Raw genomic sequence first — 17,540 nt, 5'->3', positions numbered from 1 at the left:
TACACGCATGTATATGTGCATAAATATCGACTCTTAACGTTTATACGTTTGTTTTTAGGGAAGTACCTTAAAAATACCTACATGTTCATAGTGGGGAAGGACATAGAGATAAGTAAAAAGGAAGTGAGGCTTGGGCTTCCCTGGTGGCACAGTGGTTAAGAATCCGCCTGCCAATGCAGGGGACACAGGTTCGAGCTCTGGTCCAGGAAGATCCCACATGCCGCGGAGCAACTAAGCCCATGCGCCACAACTACTGAGCCTGCGCTCTAGAGCCCACGAGCCACAACTACTGAAGCCCACGCGCCTAGAGCCCGAGCCCCGCAACAAGAGAAGCCACCACAATGAGAAGTCCGCCCACTGCAACGAAGAGTCGCCTCCGCTCGCCGCAACTAGAGCAAGCCGCGTGCAGCAACAAAGACCCAATGCAGCCAAAAAATAAATAATAAATAAATAAATAAATTTATTTTTTAAAAAACGTGAGGCTCACTTTTCATCTCACTACTTTGAAATACTACTAATATTTGAGGCACGCATGTGTTTTATTTTTTATTGAAATATAGTTGATTTACAATATATAAGTTTCAGGTATACAACATAGTGATTCACAGTTTTTAAAGTTATACTCCATTTATAGTTATTATAAAATATCGGCTGTATTCCCTGTGTTGTACAATACATCCTTGTAGTTTATTTACTTTATACATAATAGTTTGTACTTTTTAATCCCCTACTCCTATTTTGCCCCTCCCCACCTTCCCTATCCCTACTGGTAACCATTAGTTTGTTCTTTATATCTGTGAGTCTGTTTCTTTTTGGTTATATTGACTAGTTTGTTTTATTTTTTAGATTCCACATATAAGTGATAACATACAGCATTTGTCTTTCTCTGACTTATTTCACTAAGCACAATACCATCCAGGTCCATCCACATTGTTGCAAATGGCAAACTTTCATCCTTTTTTATGGTTGAGAAGTATTCCTGTGTGTGTATGTACCACATCTTTATCCATTTATATGTTGATGGACACTTAGATTACTTCCATATCTTGGCTATTGTAAATACTGCTGCTATGAACATTGGGGTGCATGTATCTTTTCAAATTAGTGTATTCGTTTTCTTCAGATACATACCCAGGTGTAGAATAGCTGGATCATATGGTAGTTCTGTTTTTAGTTTTTTGAGCAACTGCCATACTGTTTCCTACAATGTCTGCACCAATTTACATTCCCACCAACAGTGTACGAGGGTTTCCTTTTCTCCACACCCTCACCAATGTTTGTTATTTGTGGTCTTTTTGATGACAGCCATTCTGACAGGTTTGAGGTGATATTCTGGTTTTGGTTTGCATTTCTCTGATGATTAGCAATGTTGAGCATCTAAAACTTAAGTGTACTGTTTATAATCTGATTTTATTCCTTGTCAGAACATTTTTTCCAGTAAATGAATGTATATGTTTGAATCTTTTTCTACATGGTGAATGAGAGATCTGATAAGTTTTTCACAAAAGTAAAACATGTTAATTATAGACAGCTTCTGACCCTATGCTGTTTCTCTCTCTTCTGTAGATTCTCAGCGGGAATTCAACAGTAGGCCAGGAACAGGATATGTACCTGTGGAGTTTTGGAAAAAAACTGGTATGTCTGTCTGCTTATAGGTCACATGTGCTCACTAATTTATATGAGTGTAGAGCACATATTTGGGGGAAAGGTGGTTTTCTCATAACTTCCTCTTCAAAGAGCTCTAGGCTCCTGCCTCTCCCCCTTCAGCTTGGCCCACCTTCTGGACTGCCTGTCATGTTACTTGCTGATTAAGAATTTGGAATGACTCCCTACAATCCATCCAAGTCCTCATCACCCCCTTCTGCTGGGAGGCGTTAAGTAACCGACTCTTCCTTCCCTATTTATATGCCCTGTTTCTGGGTGTGTAGCTTAATTCATTTCTGCCTATTCTCGTCACTGTGTTCTCGTGCTCCCACATTTGGTTCATTCTGCTCTTCCTTTCATCTTCACTGTCTCTAGCTGCATCACAACTGTTCTTGGTAGGTGTCATTTTCTACAAGAATAAGGGAGGGTAGGAACTGCTTGTTGTGTTAAGACAGGGGATTACACTAACCTCATATCCCTAATATTACCTTATCCAATACTAGCCTTCTTTTCCTTCTTGCCTCCCTTTCTCAGTGAAATTTTTGTAGTCCAATATACAGTTTTTGGTTTTCTTTCTAAGATAAAATTTATTTCTACAAAAAAGTTAATACCCAGTTGATATCAAGACCATAATATAAACAGATGGACAAAAGATAGGAACACACACCTCATGAGAAAAACAAATTAACCATGTTGCAAAATGTTTATTCTCACTGACAATCAGGAAAGTACAAGGTAATGCAACCCTGACCAATTAGCCCCCAAGGTCTTTAACACCTAATTACTGACAAAATTTTAGAGGACCCTGTTAATGACACTAAATAATTCATCAGAGATTTATATATGAAATTATTGTGTTACCAACCATGAACACATGGAAATTTTGAAATCATTTCTCACTGGCATGCTTTTGAATCTTAAAAGGGAATGATCCAGGGACTTCCTTGGTGGTCCAGTGGTTAAGTTAAGCTTCTACTGCAGGGGGGGCATGGGTTCAATCCCGGGTTGGGGAATTAAGATCCTGCATGCCACACGGCACGGCCAAAAAAATAAAAATAAATTTAAAAAATAATAATAAAAGGGAATGATCCAGATTTAGACACGCAAATTGTTAAAAAGGCAGCAGTATGTAAAAAGACACTGTTTTTAGTGTATTCTTGGAGCAAGGGAGAGGCAAACCAGGAAATGCCCACATATCCATGAATGGTAATATGAATTTTATAGTGTGGCACCACAACAGAATATCATCTTACCATTAAAAATAATTTGGAAAACTACATAGCACCTCGGAAAAATCTTTGTAGTTGGAAATGGGGATGTGTATATTATACGACCAAGAAGTAGAATTGTGGGAAATGAAGATAGTAATTGTAAAGGTAGAGTGAAAAATTACCATGCACAAGATCTCTTTGGTAACTAGTGATTTTCTACTTGAGAGGTAACCTTTGGTTAACTATGGTTAAGAGCCTAACTTTGGCGTGGGCCAGCTAAATTTGAGTGCTTGTTCTGTGACAGTGCCATCTGTGACCTTAGATGACCTTCAGCGAGGTAGATTTCCAAACTATGATTCTTACTGATTCATCTTTAAACTGAGAAGATAAAATACACTTAGGAGCATTTTTATGTTGGCTCAATAAGAGACACTCAACATCTACCTGGTAAATTAAAAGAGGTCTATGAAAGGTAGCTGTGGTGGGCCACAGTGGACCTACCTGCGTGGACACCAAGAGTTAAGGAGTGGAGTCAGTGTCTGATCAGCTCAGCATCATCCTTGACCTTTAGGGTGAAAACTTGCTTTTCTTGGCTAGAGCGATATGATGGAAAGTTCTAGGATGGCAACACTGTGTTTAGACCTCTTTTGAGCCTAGGCCCTGTGCAAGAGCCATGTGCAAGCAGTAAGGGAGTTTCCTTAGGCTTCTGAGTTGTCCAGTTTTGTGGACTCAGTAGGGAGGTCATTCACACTGGGACTTAGGACTGAGGCTCAAATGCATAGCATATGTCATTTGGAGTGTACATCCTATAAAACCAAGCAGGGCGGTGGTGCTGGGAGGAACTGATCAGGAATCAAGTGGGGTGATGGCAACTGGACAGGGCTTTGGAGGCCCAGGGCACCTAGCAGCCCAGAACTGTATCTTCAGGCAACATTTCTCTACTGAGTTCAGTCTCACATACCTAACTGCCTCCTGGTCATTTGTACCTGGATATACCTCAACCTTCTCACTTGCCTTCAACACCAGCATTTTGCTTACTATCTGTTTCATTGCATAGCAGTTCCATTCTTCGCCTTTACCTCCACCTCCAGACCCTTAGATGTACCAGCTTATTCTATCTCATCCCCTTTTCTGTGCCACTTGCTCCTGCCTAAATTCAGAGTCTCTTTTTATCAGCCAGATTATTGCCCCAACCTCTCAGTTGGTATCTCTGTCTTCAGTCTTTTGTCCGTGCATAGAACCCTTTAGGGTTTCACATTTTCTTTAGAAGAAGGGCCAAATTCCTTAGCGGGGAATGCAAGACTTTCTAAAAATTCATTTCCACCTACCATCTCAACCAAGACACATTTTCCTGATCCTCCTCTGCCACTTATAGAGCTGACCACTTTTCCCCTTGGAACTGTTGTCTCTTACACTGACATGTATCATGGCACCTCAGCCACCTTTATACTTGATCACAGTTGTGAGAATATGGATACATCTTAGTCACCGAGGTCTCCCCAGCCCCTAGCATGAATGGACAAGTGAGGATAAGAATAAAAGTGAATGCTATGTCATAAGTTCATCCCTGTGTATTTTTAGAAAAGTCATCTGGTTTCACCTCTGTCCCTTCTTAGAAACGATGTGGAGTGGGAGGGGAAAGATTTCTCGGCCAGTTGATTTTACTGTCACTTTCTTCTAGAAGAAGCTGTGAATAAGGTGAAAATTCAGGCCATGTCAGAAGTTCAGAAAGCCGTTGCTGAGGCAGAGCAAAAAGCCTTTGAAGTGATTGCTACCGAGAGAGCTCGGATGGAGCAGACAATAGCGGATGTCAAACGGCAGGCCGCAGAGGACGCCTTCCTCGTCATTAACGAGCAAGAAGAGTCGACGGAGGTCAGAGCACTGTTGGGTTGCGGGCTGGGGCTGGGGCAGCTGGAGTGACCAAGCCCACTGCTTTCCTCTCAAGTGCTGGGTAGTAAGGGCCAACAGTCCACTCTTGAGCTAGATGATTATGATTTTTATTCAGTACCAGAGAGGTTTGTTTCTCAATTATTATATTCTTGTATATTGGCTCATTATATTGGTTTAAGTTTTGAAAACTCACCCTAAAGACAGAGTTTGCGGACTTGCGTGACAGCAGTGACCACCACTGCCTGAGCGGGCCTGCTGTGTGCCAGATGCAGAGCGAAGTGTGTGTGTGGTCTTTGTGGTCCTCACAGTGACCCTGTGAGGCGTGGGTGTTGTTGGAGTCCAGATTTACAAATGAGACTGGGGCTCAGGGAATTTGACGTAATCAAACATCGCTGAAGCCAGAGTAGGAGAAAGGAGGTGCAGGGTCCTGTAGCATCCGATCTGTTTACAAAAAGGATAGTCCTTTCATGGATTGAAGTGACAGATCGGGCAGGCCTGCCTGACTGCCTAGTGCCTAGGGCCCCAGAGGACACTCTTGTACCATAATGAGGACAACAAACTGAAAAGAAAAGGCATGTGACAAAAACATCCTAACAGTCCTTTCGAATGTAATGAGCTTTTTCTGTAACTTTCATTTTAGTCACTTTTCAGCTTTAAGACAAACTTTAAGTCCTGAAACAAGCCTGTTTCTGTAAGTAGGTAGAGCCCATCTAGTCTTTGGGATATTCTCTTGAAGTTATAAAGAACTGAGATTTTTTTGTTGGTTTTTTAAATGGCAGAAATTTTATTTTCTCATCCTCTTTAAACGATCTTTTTCAGTATTACAGTGTTAAGCATGGCAATGTGAAGATGAAAATGCCTAAATATCATGTTGCCATTCACAGAGGATGTGGAAAAAGTCCTTATGGTAGCGCTCCCAACTGAATTGTGAGAAAATATTTCCTTTAACTCTCCCCTTTTCCTTCTCCCCTCCTACTTTTTTCTGTTGTATATTTAATTCCTTATCTATAGCCATCCATATCAATACCTATATTTGTCCATATTTATCTACTTTTATATCTATGTTTATGTCTTTCTCCGAAGAAAGAATGTAACATTTTGGCTAAGAGCATGAGTTCTGGATCTGGATTGCATGGTTTAAATCCCAGCTCTCCATTTATAGCATTGTGCTTTAAAGGAGCTAGAATTTTAAACAATGCACAAAGAGGCTTACAGATGAGGCACACACCAGCATCCATCCCAGCAAACTTCCTTCCAAAACAGGGGCAGGATAGCAGGGCCTAAGCGCTGAGTAATTTTGTGTTGGACCAGGAGAGCTGATTTCCTTCCATTTCATTCAGAAAGTTCTACTTGACATCTAGAGGTATCCCTGGAGTTTTTCATCCATCCTGTGAGAGGTGGTTTGGTATAGCGGAAGGAGCCCAGGAACCCTAAGTGCTAGTCCCAGTTCCCCTCACACTGGCAGCATACCCTTCAGGAGTCAGTCTCCTTCTCTGTATAGTGGGTGTGTAGCAGCCCCTGTCCTGCTGGTCTTACACTTTTTAGGAAGATATAATTAGATCATGGTTGTGGAAGTGGTTTTGTTTTTTTTTTAAATAAATTTATTTATTTTATTTGTTTATTTTTGGCTGTGTTGGGTGTTCATTGCTGCGTGGGCTTTCTCTAGTTGCGGCGAGCGGGGGCTACTCTTCGTTGCAGTGCACGGGCTTCTCATTGCGGTGGCTTCTCTCGTTGTGGAGCACGGGCTGTAGGCACGCAGGCTTCAGTAGTTGCGGCACGTGGGCTCAGTAGTTGTGGCTCGTGGGCTCCAGAGCACAGGCTCAGTAGTTGTGGTGCACGGGCCTAGTTGCTCTGCGACATGTGGGATCTTCCTGGTCCAGGGATCGAACCTGTGTCCCCTGCATGGGCAGGCAGATTCTCAACCACCGTGCCACCAGGGAAGCCCCTATGGAAGTGTTTTTAAACTGCAATGCGCTGTTTAGACAGAAGGGATTTATGATGTTGTTAACGACATAGGTGTGTAAGCTGTGGCAGCTCTTGCTCTTGCAGAACAGCTGCCTCCTCTGAGGCCAGACTGAAGCGTCTCCCCTGGAATGCCTCAGGTAGAGGGATGAAGTGAGAGGTCCCCTTCTGTCCCCAGCCTGGATTTCCTGGCAAACATAATGGGCTAGCAGTTGACTATAAGATAGGAATCATTTTTCCTTTAGGCCAGGTTTGAAATAAGGCCAGGGAGCTCTGGGATGGGTCCCAAGTATTTTGACAAGCCCCAGGTCATTCTGATACAGGTGTTCCCTGGGCCACTTTGAGTAATAACTGGCATAGACTGATGGCCCATGCTTGACAAAGGAAATTCTGGAATCCCATCTCTGACTTCCTTGGCCAGTAACTCAGAAGGTTCATAACCTTACCCATTAATTACAAAGGCCTTTTTGGCCACATGCATTGCTCCAGCTTTGACAAATGCTGATTTGAAGGGTGACTACCACAATAAACCTTTTGTCATGTTTCTTGGCAAAAAGGCTTTTGGTGAAATCAGGGAAAAGCCACAGAGACAGGGAATGTCAAGTGTCCTTTTCACCCTGGCTTCTCTGACCCTAACCACGTTGTTCCTGCATTTCTATGATCCCACCTCTGTGGGAGGCTGTTTATCTTGTTTCATTGTATCCCATCAATCATGTAATAAATATTTTAAATGTAATGGTGGCCAAGGTGAAAGCACCATTGGTTTAATACTGTGCCCCAATTTGAGATGTTCTTGCAGACTTGGACAGAGGGAGTAGAGGCCAATGTTTCCACAGCAGCCCCATGAAGGCAACTGAGTTCTTCCCCACAAGCAATAATGTTCTACCAAAGCATTGTTTGGAGTCAGCCTGTCAGGCTCCAAAGTATGAAATTCTCTGGAATGTAGTTTGCTTGAGGATCTTTAATGATCCTCAGAATTACTTCTGTCCCGTTTTGGTCCTCCACTGTTGGTGTTGGCAGGGTTGGGGCGGTCCTTAGTATTTCCTGAGAAGCCTGTTGTGTTAGAAGGGAATCTGCAGTCCTTTCTAAGGCTTTTTGAAACTAAACTTGTACATTGGGTATAGTGGAGGCAGGCGGCCCAGGTTCCAGGCTTTGCATAGCCATGTGATCATTTTATAACCTCAGACAAGTCCCTGCCTACTGGCCCTCAGTGTCCCACCTATACAATGCAAGAGGTGGGCGAGGTGGCCTCAAGGTCCTTCTTAGCCCTTTTCAGTTGTTTTACACTTGAGCAAGTGTTCTGATTTCATTGGGAACAGTATCTTTCTTCTCTGAGTGTCAGGCCAGGCCTCGTGATGGGCTTCTGCCATTCTGGAGAACTTGCAGGGGAGAGGGCAGCTGGCTGACTGATCAAGTCCTTCCTGACACCTAAGAAGAAAGCCTTGCTTTCCTGATAGCTTCACCTGACCAATGCCATAAGGCTCTTCTCTTATAAGTGGGTCATGGAGACCTCAAGTGCAGAACACTCATGTGTCACTAGTGAAGTCCTCACAGGAACCTACAGGGAGGAGAGTACCAAGGGGCAGGTGCTGGGAGCTTTCCTCTAGGAAAGTGCAAAGAATAGTAGGAAAACTCCCTGATGTAGACCTCAGGGCCTTAGGTTCTAAGGTATTGCAGGGGGCTCCCACAAACAAGCCAGAAATATTCCCATGATCCTCAGCCCACCTCTGATGAGATACGTCACTGAAAGGAGAATGAGCACAGAGAGAGTAGCACAACTTCCCACACTCCTGGTCACTCACCCAGGTCCTCTGGCAGGTGACTTTTTTAAAGATTAGGTGTTGTCAGTGAACACAACAAAGGTCATTTCTCCATTGGGAAGGGCAAGGAAGAAAACTGTCTAAGCACCTGTGTGGTCTTGGAATAGATAGCTATGATGGGGGAACCCTGGGACAGAATTTGGTTTGGTCGTTGAGGATTAAAATGTGAGTCAAAACAATGAGTTGATGCCTTTAGCAGGACTTCCAGCTGCCCTACGATGTCTTCACATACCCCTCATCTCGCTGTCCCATCAGCCCAGGATAGGTAGTTTTCCTGTTGTACAGATGAAGGAAACTCAGAAAGCAGATTAACAGTAGAGGCAGGGCAAGCACAGGTGTGTGCAGCTCCAAAGCCCACTCTCTCCCCGTACAGCCCCACCTGCTGTTTTACAGTGCAGGTGACAAGTTATGACAAGCCTGCCCCCCAAGATCCTAGCAGCTAATGGATGCCTGTGTCTTGCAGAACTGCTGGAACTGTGGCCGCAAAGCCAGTGAGACCTGCAGTGGGTGCAATATCGCACGATACTGCGGCTCTTTCTGCCAGCATAAGGATTGGGAGCGCCACCACCGCCTCTGTGGCCAGAACCTGCACGGCCAGAGTCCCCACAGCCAGAGCCGGCCGCTGCTTCCTGGAGGGAGGGGCTCCGCAGCCCGGTCCGCCGACGGCAATGTGCCAAGTCCAGCCCTAGACAAGACCTCGGCAACCACCTCGCGCTCCTCAACGCCTGCCTCTGTGACAGCCATCGACACCAGCGGACTCTGAGCCCCAGACTCACTTCCCCCTGATGACCTCACAGCACGACAGACTCTGCACGGGAGGCTGGCTGCTTGAACCAATGCAAGTAGCTGTCGGGTCATCATCAAGAGAAGTGGAGGCAGGAAGACTTCAAGCCCCGGCAAACACTGCTCCCCAGCCTCTCCAGACACTTGCCCCAGTTTCCCGTCTGTGTCCTTGGGGGAAGTCATGTGCACACAGGCAGCTGGCTGGGGCTGCCTCCTCCATGGCTTCCTGGTTTGTTCCTCTCCCAGCTGAAGCTGGGATGGCCGGCCACTTTTCTGTGTAGCCCGCCAGCTCCCCTCCCTGCCTCGTGAGGCAGCAGGCTGTCGAATGTGCCCAGCCAGGCTGGAGGCAGCTCACCCCATGTGCTGTCCCCTACTCCATCGTCCTCTCACGGCAGAGGCCTGGAGACTGATAGCAAGCCGGGAGGAGGCCTCTCTCCCAAAGGGAGTTCCCCTTGCCCCTAACAGCTCCTTGAGCCCCATTTCCACCCTCAGCAGGTGCCACTGATTGGTCCCGTGGGGACTTGGGCAGGCAAAAAGCAGCACTCAGGACTCCCTCCTCGACCCTGCTGTTCAGACTTAAGATTCTCAGAAACCAGAGGAAAGAAGTCACCATTTCAGTAAAAGCACCCATAATAAAAAATAAAACTTCCACCAAGCATCACAGATCATTTTGGACAAGATTTTCTAACCTGGCTGGCTATTTTAGTTTGGGACCCATTTTTTTTTTCTCTTATTTGATTTTGCTTATGCAGAAAATAGTTTTCAGCGCATGGATTGGTCTGAGGGAGAATGAGACTCAATTGTGGATAGTCTGTTCCCTCTGAGCATGCTGGCCAAACTAATATCATCACATTATTGAATGGATCATCTATTGGAAATGCAGAACCTTTTGTCACCACTTGGCTCTTTGCACAGTCGTCTTGTTCTGTGTCCTTTTATCTCAGACCACGCACGTCCAGATCACTGCGTGGATCTTCTTCCCGTGGTCTCTATTTGGCGCCTCTGAAGCCGTAGTTGACCCACAGGATGCGATGTGGTGTGGCTACGACTTGCCTCACCAGTCAAGGCCTGGTCACTTCTGAGCAACCCTTTTGGACCTGAAGGAATTCTTCAAACCTTGTCATTATGTCCTGTATCAATTTATTATTGGGCATACAATCTGTTTCCCTTCTCTTGTTTTGTAGGTACCTGCCCTCTTTGAGCTAAGAAAAGTTCTGTGAAATGTGACAACCATTTGAGAGAGCCTGACCAATTTTTCTTCCTGTCTTCAGGGAGTTTTCCAGCTGCTTACCTAGCTCTCCAAACATGACATCACCTATAGTCCCTTTAAAACGTTAGGAACTGCCACACACGTTCTTCCCTGTCATTCGAGTTTTATTGGGAGCCCAAAGACTCTGACCCTCCCCCACTCCACCTCCAAGCCTTCAGTGCCCTCTTGCAGCAAGGAATCCGTTAGGGTGGCCCTCCTCCCGCTGGCCCTTGAAAGCTCAGCTTTAGATGGCCAATTTCTGTGCATTGACCAGAGTGAATTGAAAGCTCTCAGTAAGGTATCAGCATAGGTAACATTGTCCTTACATATAGGTGTATCTTACTTTAAGAACTTTAAGTCCCTAATTTACCTTACCCAAGGATTTTCTGTCTTAAACTCAGAACAAGGCACCTTTAAAATACCTGGATTTCCTCTACATAAAGTAAGACATCCCCAGAAAAAGAATAACAGAATAGTCACTTTATTGTGGAACTCCTTAAGCTGTAGCAGTTGGGGTGTCCTGACTAACAGAGATGAAATCAGAACCCCAGACAGGAGTTGCCTACATTTCCCTGAGACACGGAATGTCCCCTGAGAGGAGGTCACTGAGCCTATAAACCTGTTGCAGCAAGAGGGTGTCTCGTGGTGTCCACTGGGTCTGTCCTCAGCTCCCTTTTTCATTGGCAAGTTGGATGAACACCTAGGCATGTTCTTTAAGTCTTCAGTGACCACAGGACTAGCCAGGGTAGCTCCAGTTTTTTCGGGTTGGAATAAAGAGCCAAAACCAACCAAATACTGTTCATCAGGGCTCGATGTCAGGCTCTACAGGTAAGGTTTAGGATTAGTGTGCAGGTAGGTCCTAGCTGACTTTTGTGGAGTGTGGTTCCAATGACAGCTTAATTTTCAAAATTTTTGTAATGCTATTCTAAACGGCTTTGCTCATGTGCTACCCAGAGGCCAAGCTGAAAACTTAGGCAGTGTTCCACACTGCAGTTCAGATCTCAGGCCTTTTGCTGTATTAATTTTGGTCAGTTTCACACATAGGTTGCTAGGGCATCTGTCCAAGACTTCCTATTTAAACGTAAACAATCCCTTTCTCCACCTCCCGCTCTTCTGAAATTCTCCAGCTCTCTGGTTAGGAGGAGAAGGGACACTGTCTTGGGATGGGGTGAGGGGACTGGAGGGGCAGGGCTGAGTCCAGGTTCCCCACTTGGTTTCCCGTGTCTGCTGATAACCACTCCAGCTGCCAGGTTGAGGCTTCCCCCTTTCATTTAATTAGATTTAAAATATCTTAATATACTCAGACTGCTTAGAGGATCAACCTTTATAGTTTGAGGGGACAAAAGAAGACATAGTGGTGGTACTGAAGGTATTGTCAGGGCAGTCATAGGCTCTTCAATATTATCCTAGAAACCAAGAGCAGATGTGACAAGTGATGGGATATCATTGTCCTCTCCCAGGTGAGGAATGGTTGCAGGAGCCAGAGAAGACCAGAAGGGGCCAACATGGGAGCCGTCTTTAAATGTTCTGAGGGAAGCTTGAGGGCTGGATCCTCAGATCTTCAATCATGCTTTGGGGCCACACTGCCTGCACCAGGCCTGACTCCACCCAGTGGTGAAAACAGACTCAGGTTAGTTCTACCTGCTCAGGAATAGGCAGCCCTTGTCCTGAGCTGTGAGCACTCCACTTGGGAGCGTCCTTGCAGCCCCCAGGATGGGGCTCAAGCAGATCTGCTCAGGCACAGCCATGCGACCCTGAGGTCACAGCAAGTGCATCTTCTCTTAGACAGTGCTGAGTCATGTATGTCTCTCAGTGGATCTAAGACTGGAAACAAGACCCATCTCCCCAGCATGGGTCCATGCCTGGCATCGGCTGCAGTGGGCCCTCTGCAGTGTGGATGACCTTTGTACATCTGGGCCAGTTGGTCCACCAGGAGCTCCTCACTTCTTGGTGTCAACATGAGCATCCTCAGCTTCTAGACAGAAAATCTACACTTTACTTTGTACAGCCTTGTCCCAAAGTCAGATTGATCCCCAGTGCTGTCACCTGCCTGCAAAGGGTAGACCTTGTTATGGGTAGTTCCAGAAGATATCTCAGCAAGTGGGCTTGAAGTTTCAACAACACAATTGGAATTGTGTGGTCGTGAGTTCTTCGGGATGAAAGCATAAATAATGACCAGGTGGCTGTTTGTCCTGGAAATTGTAGATGGGATTATGGATTGAGTAAATCATTTAAAATAGAACTCATCTTGGAGGCTTTCTTCAGCACTGGTTTCCAGGCTCCCAGGTCAATAGACCAAGCCAAGTTTCTTAGATTTTTTTTTTTTTTTTTTAAAAGCTGTTTACAGAGAACTAGGTGGTGGCAGGTTTGAACCGAATGTAAGAAAAGCTAGAGAGACCTGGACTGTTCCAGCATGGGTCAGCCGGCCAGCTGTCGGGAAGGAGTCCTGCCTGGGGTGGAGTGGGGTGTTGTACAGGGCGAGCTGTTGAATAGTGCCCTTCCAACTCTGTCTGTAGTTATTGTGAAACCAAAATGTTGACTACCTGCCTCTTTGCCCACGTGCATTGACATGCTCAATTCCAAAGATGATGGTGCAGGCGACCTTTTCCATCATGAGCCAGGAGAAGGTTGAGGCCTGAGGACGGACCTTGCATCCGCCCTTTGCCTCCACAGCCCCAGAGATGGAGCTTCCCCTGCTACCCCATCTGGTTAGACCCACAACTGCCCAGTGTACACTCATTGATGCTTATACCAAATAGGGCATGTGCGGCTGGCAGCTGGCAGGGACACCACCATCCCTGCATTGGATTTGGCAAGAGAGAAGCAGCAATAAGCATTAGGCGAATGGCTGAAAGTGCCGTTGGGCTAAGAGGCTTTCGAAGTTCCTGATGAGGCTACAAAAGCTCCGTCCATAAAAGAAAGCCAAGAATGTAAATAAATCAAAAACTAAGCTTCCAAGCATGGTTTTTTAAGGGGGATGATGAATGTGAAACCACCCACAGGATGCGGTAGAATCGGTTTTTCTGTGCTTTGTCATTCTACTATGATAGGAACTTTTGTTACTTAACTCTGTGCATAACTTATTTAATGTACTGTATAAATGAACCAAAACTGTTAAATATGTATTTAGTTTGTTCTACTTAAAGTAGTCAATAAAAAGGCTATATTCCTTTTCTGACTCAAGCTGGAATGGGACTAGGAGGGAAGGTGGTGCATGTGGTTCTGTAAGACGTCCTGCCGGCAGGCTTCTGCGTCCCCTCTGCCTTGTTCCTCAATCTTCAGAGATGGGGTGGGGCTCCACTGGTTCTTGCTATGGCTTGAGAGCACCCAGGGGAATGAAAGCAGGAGGTACTGCTAAGAAGGTGGTTCCAGCTTCTGGACCTCTGGGAAGCCAAGTGCCAACAACAGCTACAGATAACTCCCAACTCTTTGTCAGCTCTTCACCATTAAGTGATCTTTTAATGAGGAAAATACAACCACAGAAAGTTTGAAAAATAGGGTAGTGGATCTGTAGGTACTTTTTTCTAATAACATGTTATTTCCTTAAACGTTTTTAACATACCTGGACTTGGGAATATTCATTCATTTCCTTTTTATACTGAAGCTAAATCATAAGTTCACTGTTGCCTTCACATTTATTTGCTTAATGGTTTAATCAAGGCCATAATTTTCTGTTGTTTGTTTTGCTGTGCCATGCGGCTTGTGGGATCTTAGTTCCCCAACCAGAGATTGAACCTGGGCCCTCGGCAGTGAAAGCCCGGAGTCCTAACCACTGGAGGGCCAGGGAATTCCCTCAAGGCCATAATTTAACTCTTCACCTCCTGTTGGGCAGTTGGATTGCTTTCATATTTTCCCTAACATACTGAAGTGAACATCTTCCTTAGCATGATTTATTTCTTTGGGATAATTTTGCAAAGTGGGATTTCTAGAACTGAACATTTCTTGGGTCCTTGAAGCCTGTGTTCAAATTGCTTTCCCTGAAAGCCCACCAGCTTGCTGTTCCTCCGACAGGACCCAAGTAGTACTTGCATGGCTCTGAGGTGGTCTGACCAGCTGTGACATGACACAGGTTGCTGCAGGCACTCCTGTGTGTACCTGTACGTATGAAGTCTTGGGCTGTCAGTCCAGTTTCCTAACCAGTGACCTGAGGCCTCACTTCCCAAGGACCTGGCCCCAGCCTCACTCCTGTCACCCGAATACCCATCTCTGGCCTCAGCCCTAGAACTACTTCTGAGCAGCCTTGCGCAAGAGGCTTGTTGGCACCATCCGCTTCACAGGCCCCCAAAATGCAAAGGGAAGGGTTGGTTACTAGATCTCAGGGTAGGGAGGAGGATGACCTTGGCCTTGGCCCTAGAAGGCAAGGTGTGGGTTTAGCTGTTTCGTGCAGATGGTGCCAACTGCCAGTTTTTCTCAACAGCTGCCCGGCGCTGCAGTCCACCATTCAGCAATTACAGGATCTCAAACCTCGTGACTGTCAGTCTAGCACAAAAGCATATTTGGTAGACAAGTCAACAATCCACAGTCTGCCTTAGCCCTGGAAAAATGATCCCAGGGACTTGGGATAATATAGTAAAATACCATGTTAAATTTGCTATATAAATAGGCTGAAATTTTGCCATTATCATAAAACACCTGGATGCCAGATAAATTCTAATGAATTGACTTTTTTTGCTGAGGTCACAGATGAGAAAGTTTAGGAAATCCCCAAGGGACAGAAAAAAAGAGTAAGCTGAAACCACAAAGGTAGTTGGGTACAGTAGAGGAAAACTGCCTGGGGGCAAAAGAAATTCCAAGAAGTCAAGAGTTGGAGGGATTAACTGCCTCTAGGGGGACTGTGGCACTAAGCTTTGAGCCTGTACAAAATAGAGAAACAAAACGGGGACCTCTCCATAAAGCCAGGGCACTGGCTTTGGCCTCAGTGAAAAGGCAAGCAGGGAAAATTGACCTGTCTGCAAAGGGAACTGAGCAGAGAACATCTCTCTGGCCCTGCTGGAAGAAAGAGAAAAACTGACCAGAGACTGCTCTTATGTCTGCTCTCTCCTGGAGCTGAGGTTCAGATTCTCATTACTCCAGAGGTCAAAGAATCCCTGGACTGAGAAATTAAGATGATTCCAGGCTTGTATCTCCTGGTATCTGGCAGAAGCAAAAATGCAAATCCTCCAGAGAAAAATATTAAAATATAATCATATTATTACATATCAACCAAGTATAAATTGTCCAAGATAGTTACTAAAGTTCATGTCCAAGCAAATGAGCCACTATGAGCAACAGTCCGCAGGAACAAAAAATTAACTCAGCTCTCATCAACTCAGGTTTGACCCACAGCCACCCAGGAGAAGAGGCTGCCCCAGCAGTGCCCAGGCTCTCCCGGCAGGTGCGATGCTTCAGCACATCTGTGCTCAGGCCGTTCATCAAGCCTGTGAGGCCACCTGTTCAGATATATGGTATCAAAGGTCGCTATGCCACTGCTCTTTATTCTGCTGCATCTAAACAGAATAAACTGGAGCAAGTAGCAAAAGAATCGTTGAGAGTAGGACAAATCTTGAAGGAACCTGAAATGGCTGCTTCTATTATGAATCCCTATGTAAAGTGTTACATTGAGGTGAAAAGCCTAAATGACATGACAGCAAAAGAGAGGTTTTCTCCGGACTTCCCTGGCAGTTCAGTGGTTAGAACTCCACGCTTTCACTGCCAAGGGACTGGGTTCGATCCCTGGTCGGGGAACTAAGATCTCCCAAGCCGTGCACGGCACAGCCCAAAAAAAAAAAAGGTTTTCTCCCCTTACATCCGGTTGGATCAGTTTGCTTGCTGAAAATGGTCGCTTGAACAATACCCCTGGAGCCATAGTTCTGACTTTTCTACTATGATGAGTGTCCAGAGTGGAGAAGTACCTTGCAGTTACCACTGTACCTCCTTTAGGTGAAGCCACTCTTGCTGAATTAAAAACGGTCCTGAAGAGCTTTCTAAGTAAAGGCCAAGTGTTGAAACTGGAAGTTAAGATTGAGCCATCAATCATGGGTGGAATGATTGTCCGTACTGGAGAGAAATATGTCTTCAAAAACCAAGATTCAGAAGCTGAGCAAAGCAATGCAGATTTTCTAAGTGTTGATTTTCTGTCAGTGAAAATTCTTAAACTTGGAGCAACAATAAAATGCTTCCCAACAGGAAAAAAAAATTGATTTAGACCCCTGGGACTTCAATAATGTTATTATCAGATACAGAATATAAAATAACTATGAAACCTCTAAAGACAGTGCTGAAAAAAATTAGCAAAAAGTAAGAGACTAAGGCAGATTTGCAGATAGAATTCTGGAAATCACAATCATTGAAATAAATAGTGCACTATTGAATGGCAGATTAGATGAATTAAAATGAGTGAAGCATTACTGTATGAGAAGGAGATGGAAAAAAAGGAAAGAGTTGTTCCTTTTGGAAGGCAGGTTTCGAGGGAAGAGCCCTTTCAAATTTTACCAAGGAGGCTGTCAAGAAACTTACTGACTCAGTATAAAGGGAAATAATTGGCCTGAGATGATACAATCTCAGAATGAGCCAACATGCATCTATCTGAACTCATCCTGCCCGTCTGTGCTTGTTTCTGGTGCTGGAATTTCAAGGTAGTGAGTTGGATGTATCCCCTCCTCCACATCCTCTCTCCCAAGACCATCGGGGAACCAGCAACAAACCACCCCCCGTTCTCCAGGGCGGCTTCATTGCTTGGTGCCGGGCGCCCTCTTGTGGAAAGAATCAGACCTGCTACCTCTGCTGCCTCCATCCACAAGCCAGATTCCCATCCAGAGTGCACACCCCCAGCACCTTTTGCCTTCCCCTTGCACCAACCTTTTCTGAGGCTGCCTATCTGCCCCATGAATTCAACTGACTTTCTCTGGGTGCCTCCTAGGGAGTTGCAGAAATGATGAGTACTCAGCACCCGCACCACCTACCTTCCAAGGGGTGAGCTCTGAAAAGCCCACATCAGATCCA

The 17,540-nt window shown here is 45.4% G+C and overlaps 1 protein-coding gene and 1 pseudogene across 6 annotated transcripts in view; both read left to right on the top strand.

Annotated features, from left to right (window-relative positions):
* CBFA2T2 (CBFA2/RUNX1 partner transcriptional co-repressor 2) overlaps positions 1–13,675 on the top strand; it is a 187,446-nt gene extending 173,771 nt beyond the window's left edge. For 4 of the 6 annotated variants that reach the window (XM_059896549.1, XM_059896552.1, XM_059896551.1 and 1 more), the window contains exons 9-11: positions 1,567–1,635; positions 4,537–4,727; positions 8,991–13,675. In XM_059896549.1, coding sequence (XP_059752532.1) covers positions 1,567–1,635; positions 4,537–4,727; positions 8,991–9,290 — 560 coding nt within the window. In that variant the 3' untranslated portion in view covers positions 9,291–13,675. Of the gene's footprint in view, positions 1–1,566; positions 1,636–4,536; positions 4,728–5,564; positions 5,767–8,990 lie in introns of those variants that run through there. The other 2 variants (XM_059896550.1, XM_059896554.1) reach the window with 2 other exon arrangements.
* Positions 13,676–15,819: 2,144 nt separating this feature from the next.
* Positions 15,820–16,661, top strand: LOC132349495 (ATP synthase subunit O, mitochondrial-like; annotated as a pseudogene).
* Positions 16,662–17,540: the final 879 nt, after the last annotated feature.

This window comes from Balaenoptera ricei, chromosome 15, assembly GCF_028023285.1.
Source record: "Balaenoptera ricei isolate mBalRic1 chromosome 15, mBalRic1.hap2, whole genome shotgun sequence".
NCBI lineage: Eukaryota > Metazoa > Chordata > Mammalia > Artiodactyla > Balaenopteridae > Balaenoptera > Balaenoptera ricei.
This window is presented reverse-complemented; position numbering and strand designations above follow the sequence as displayed.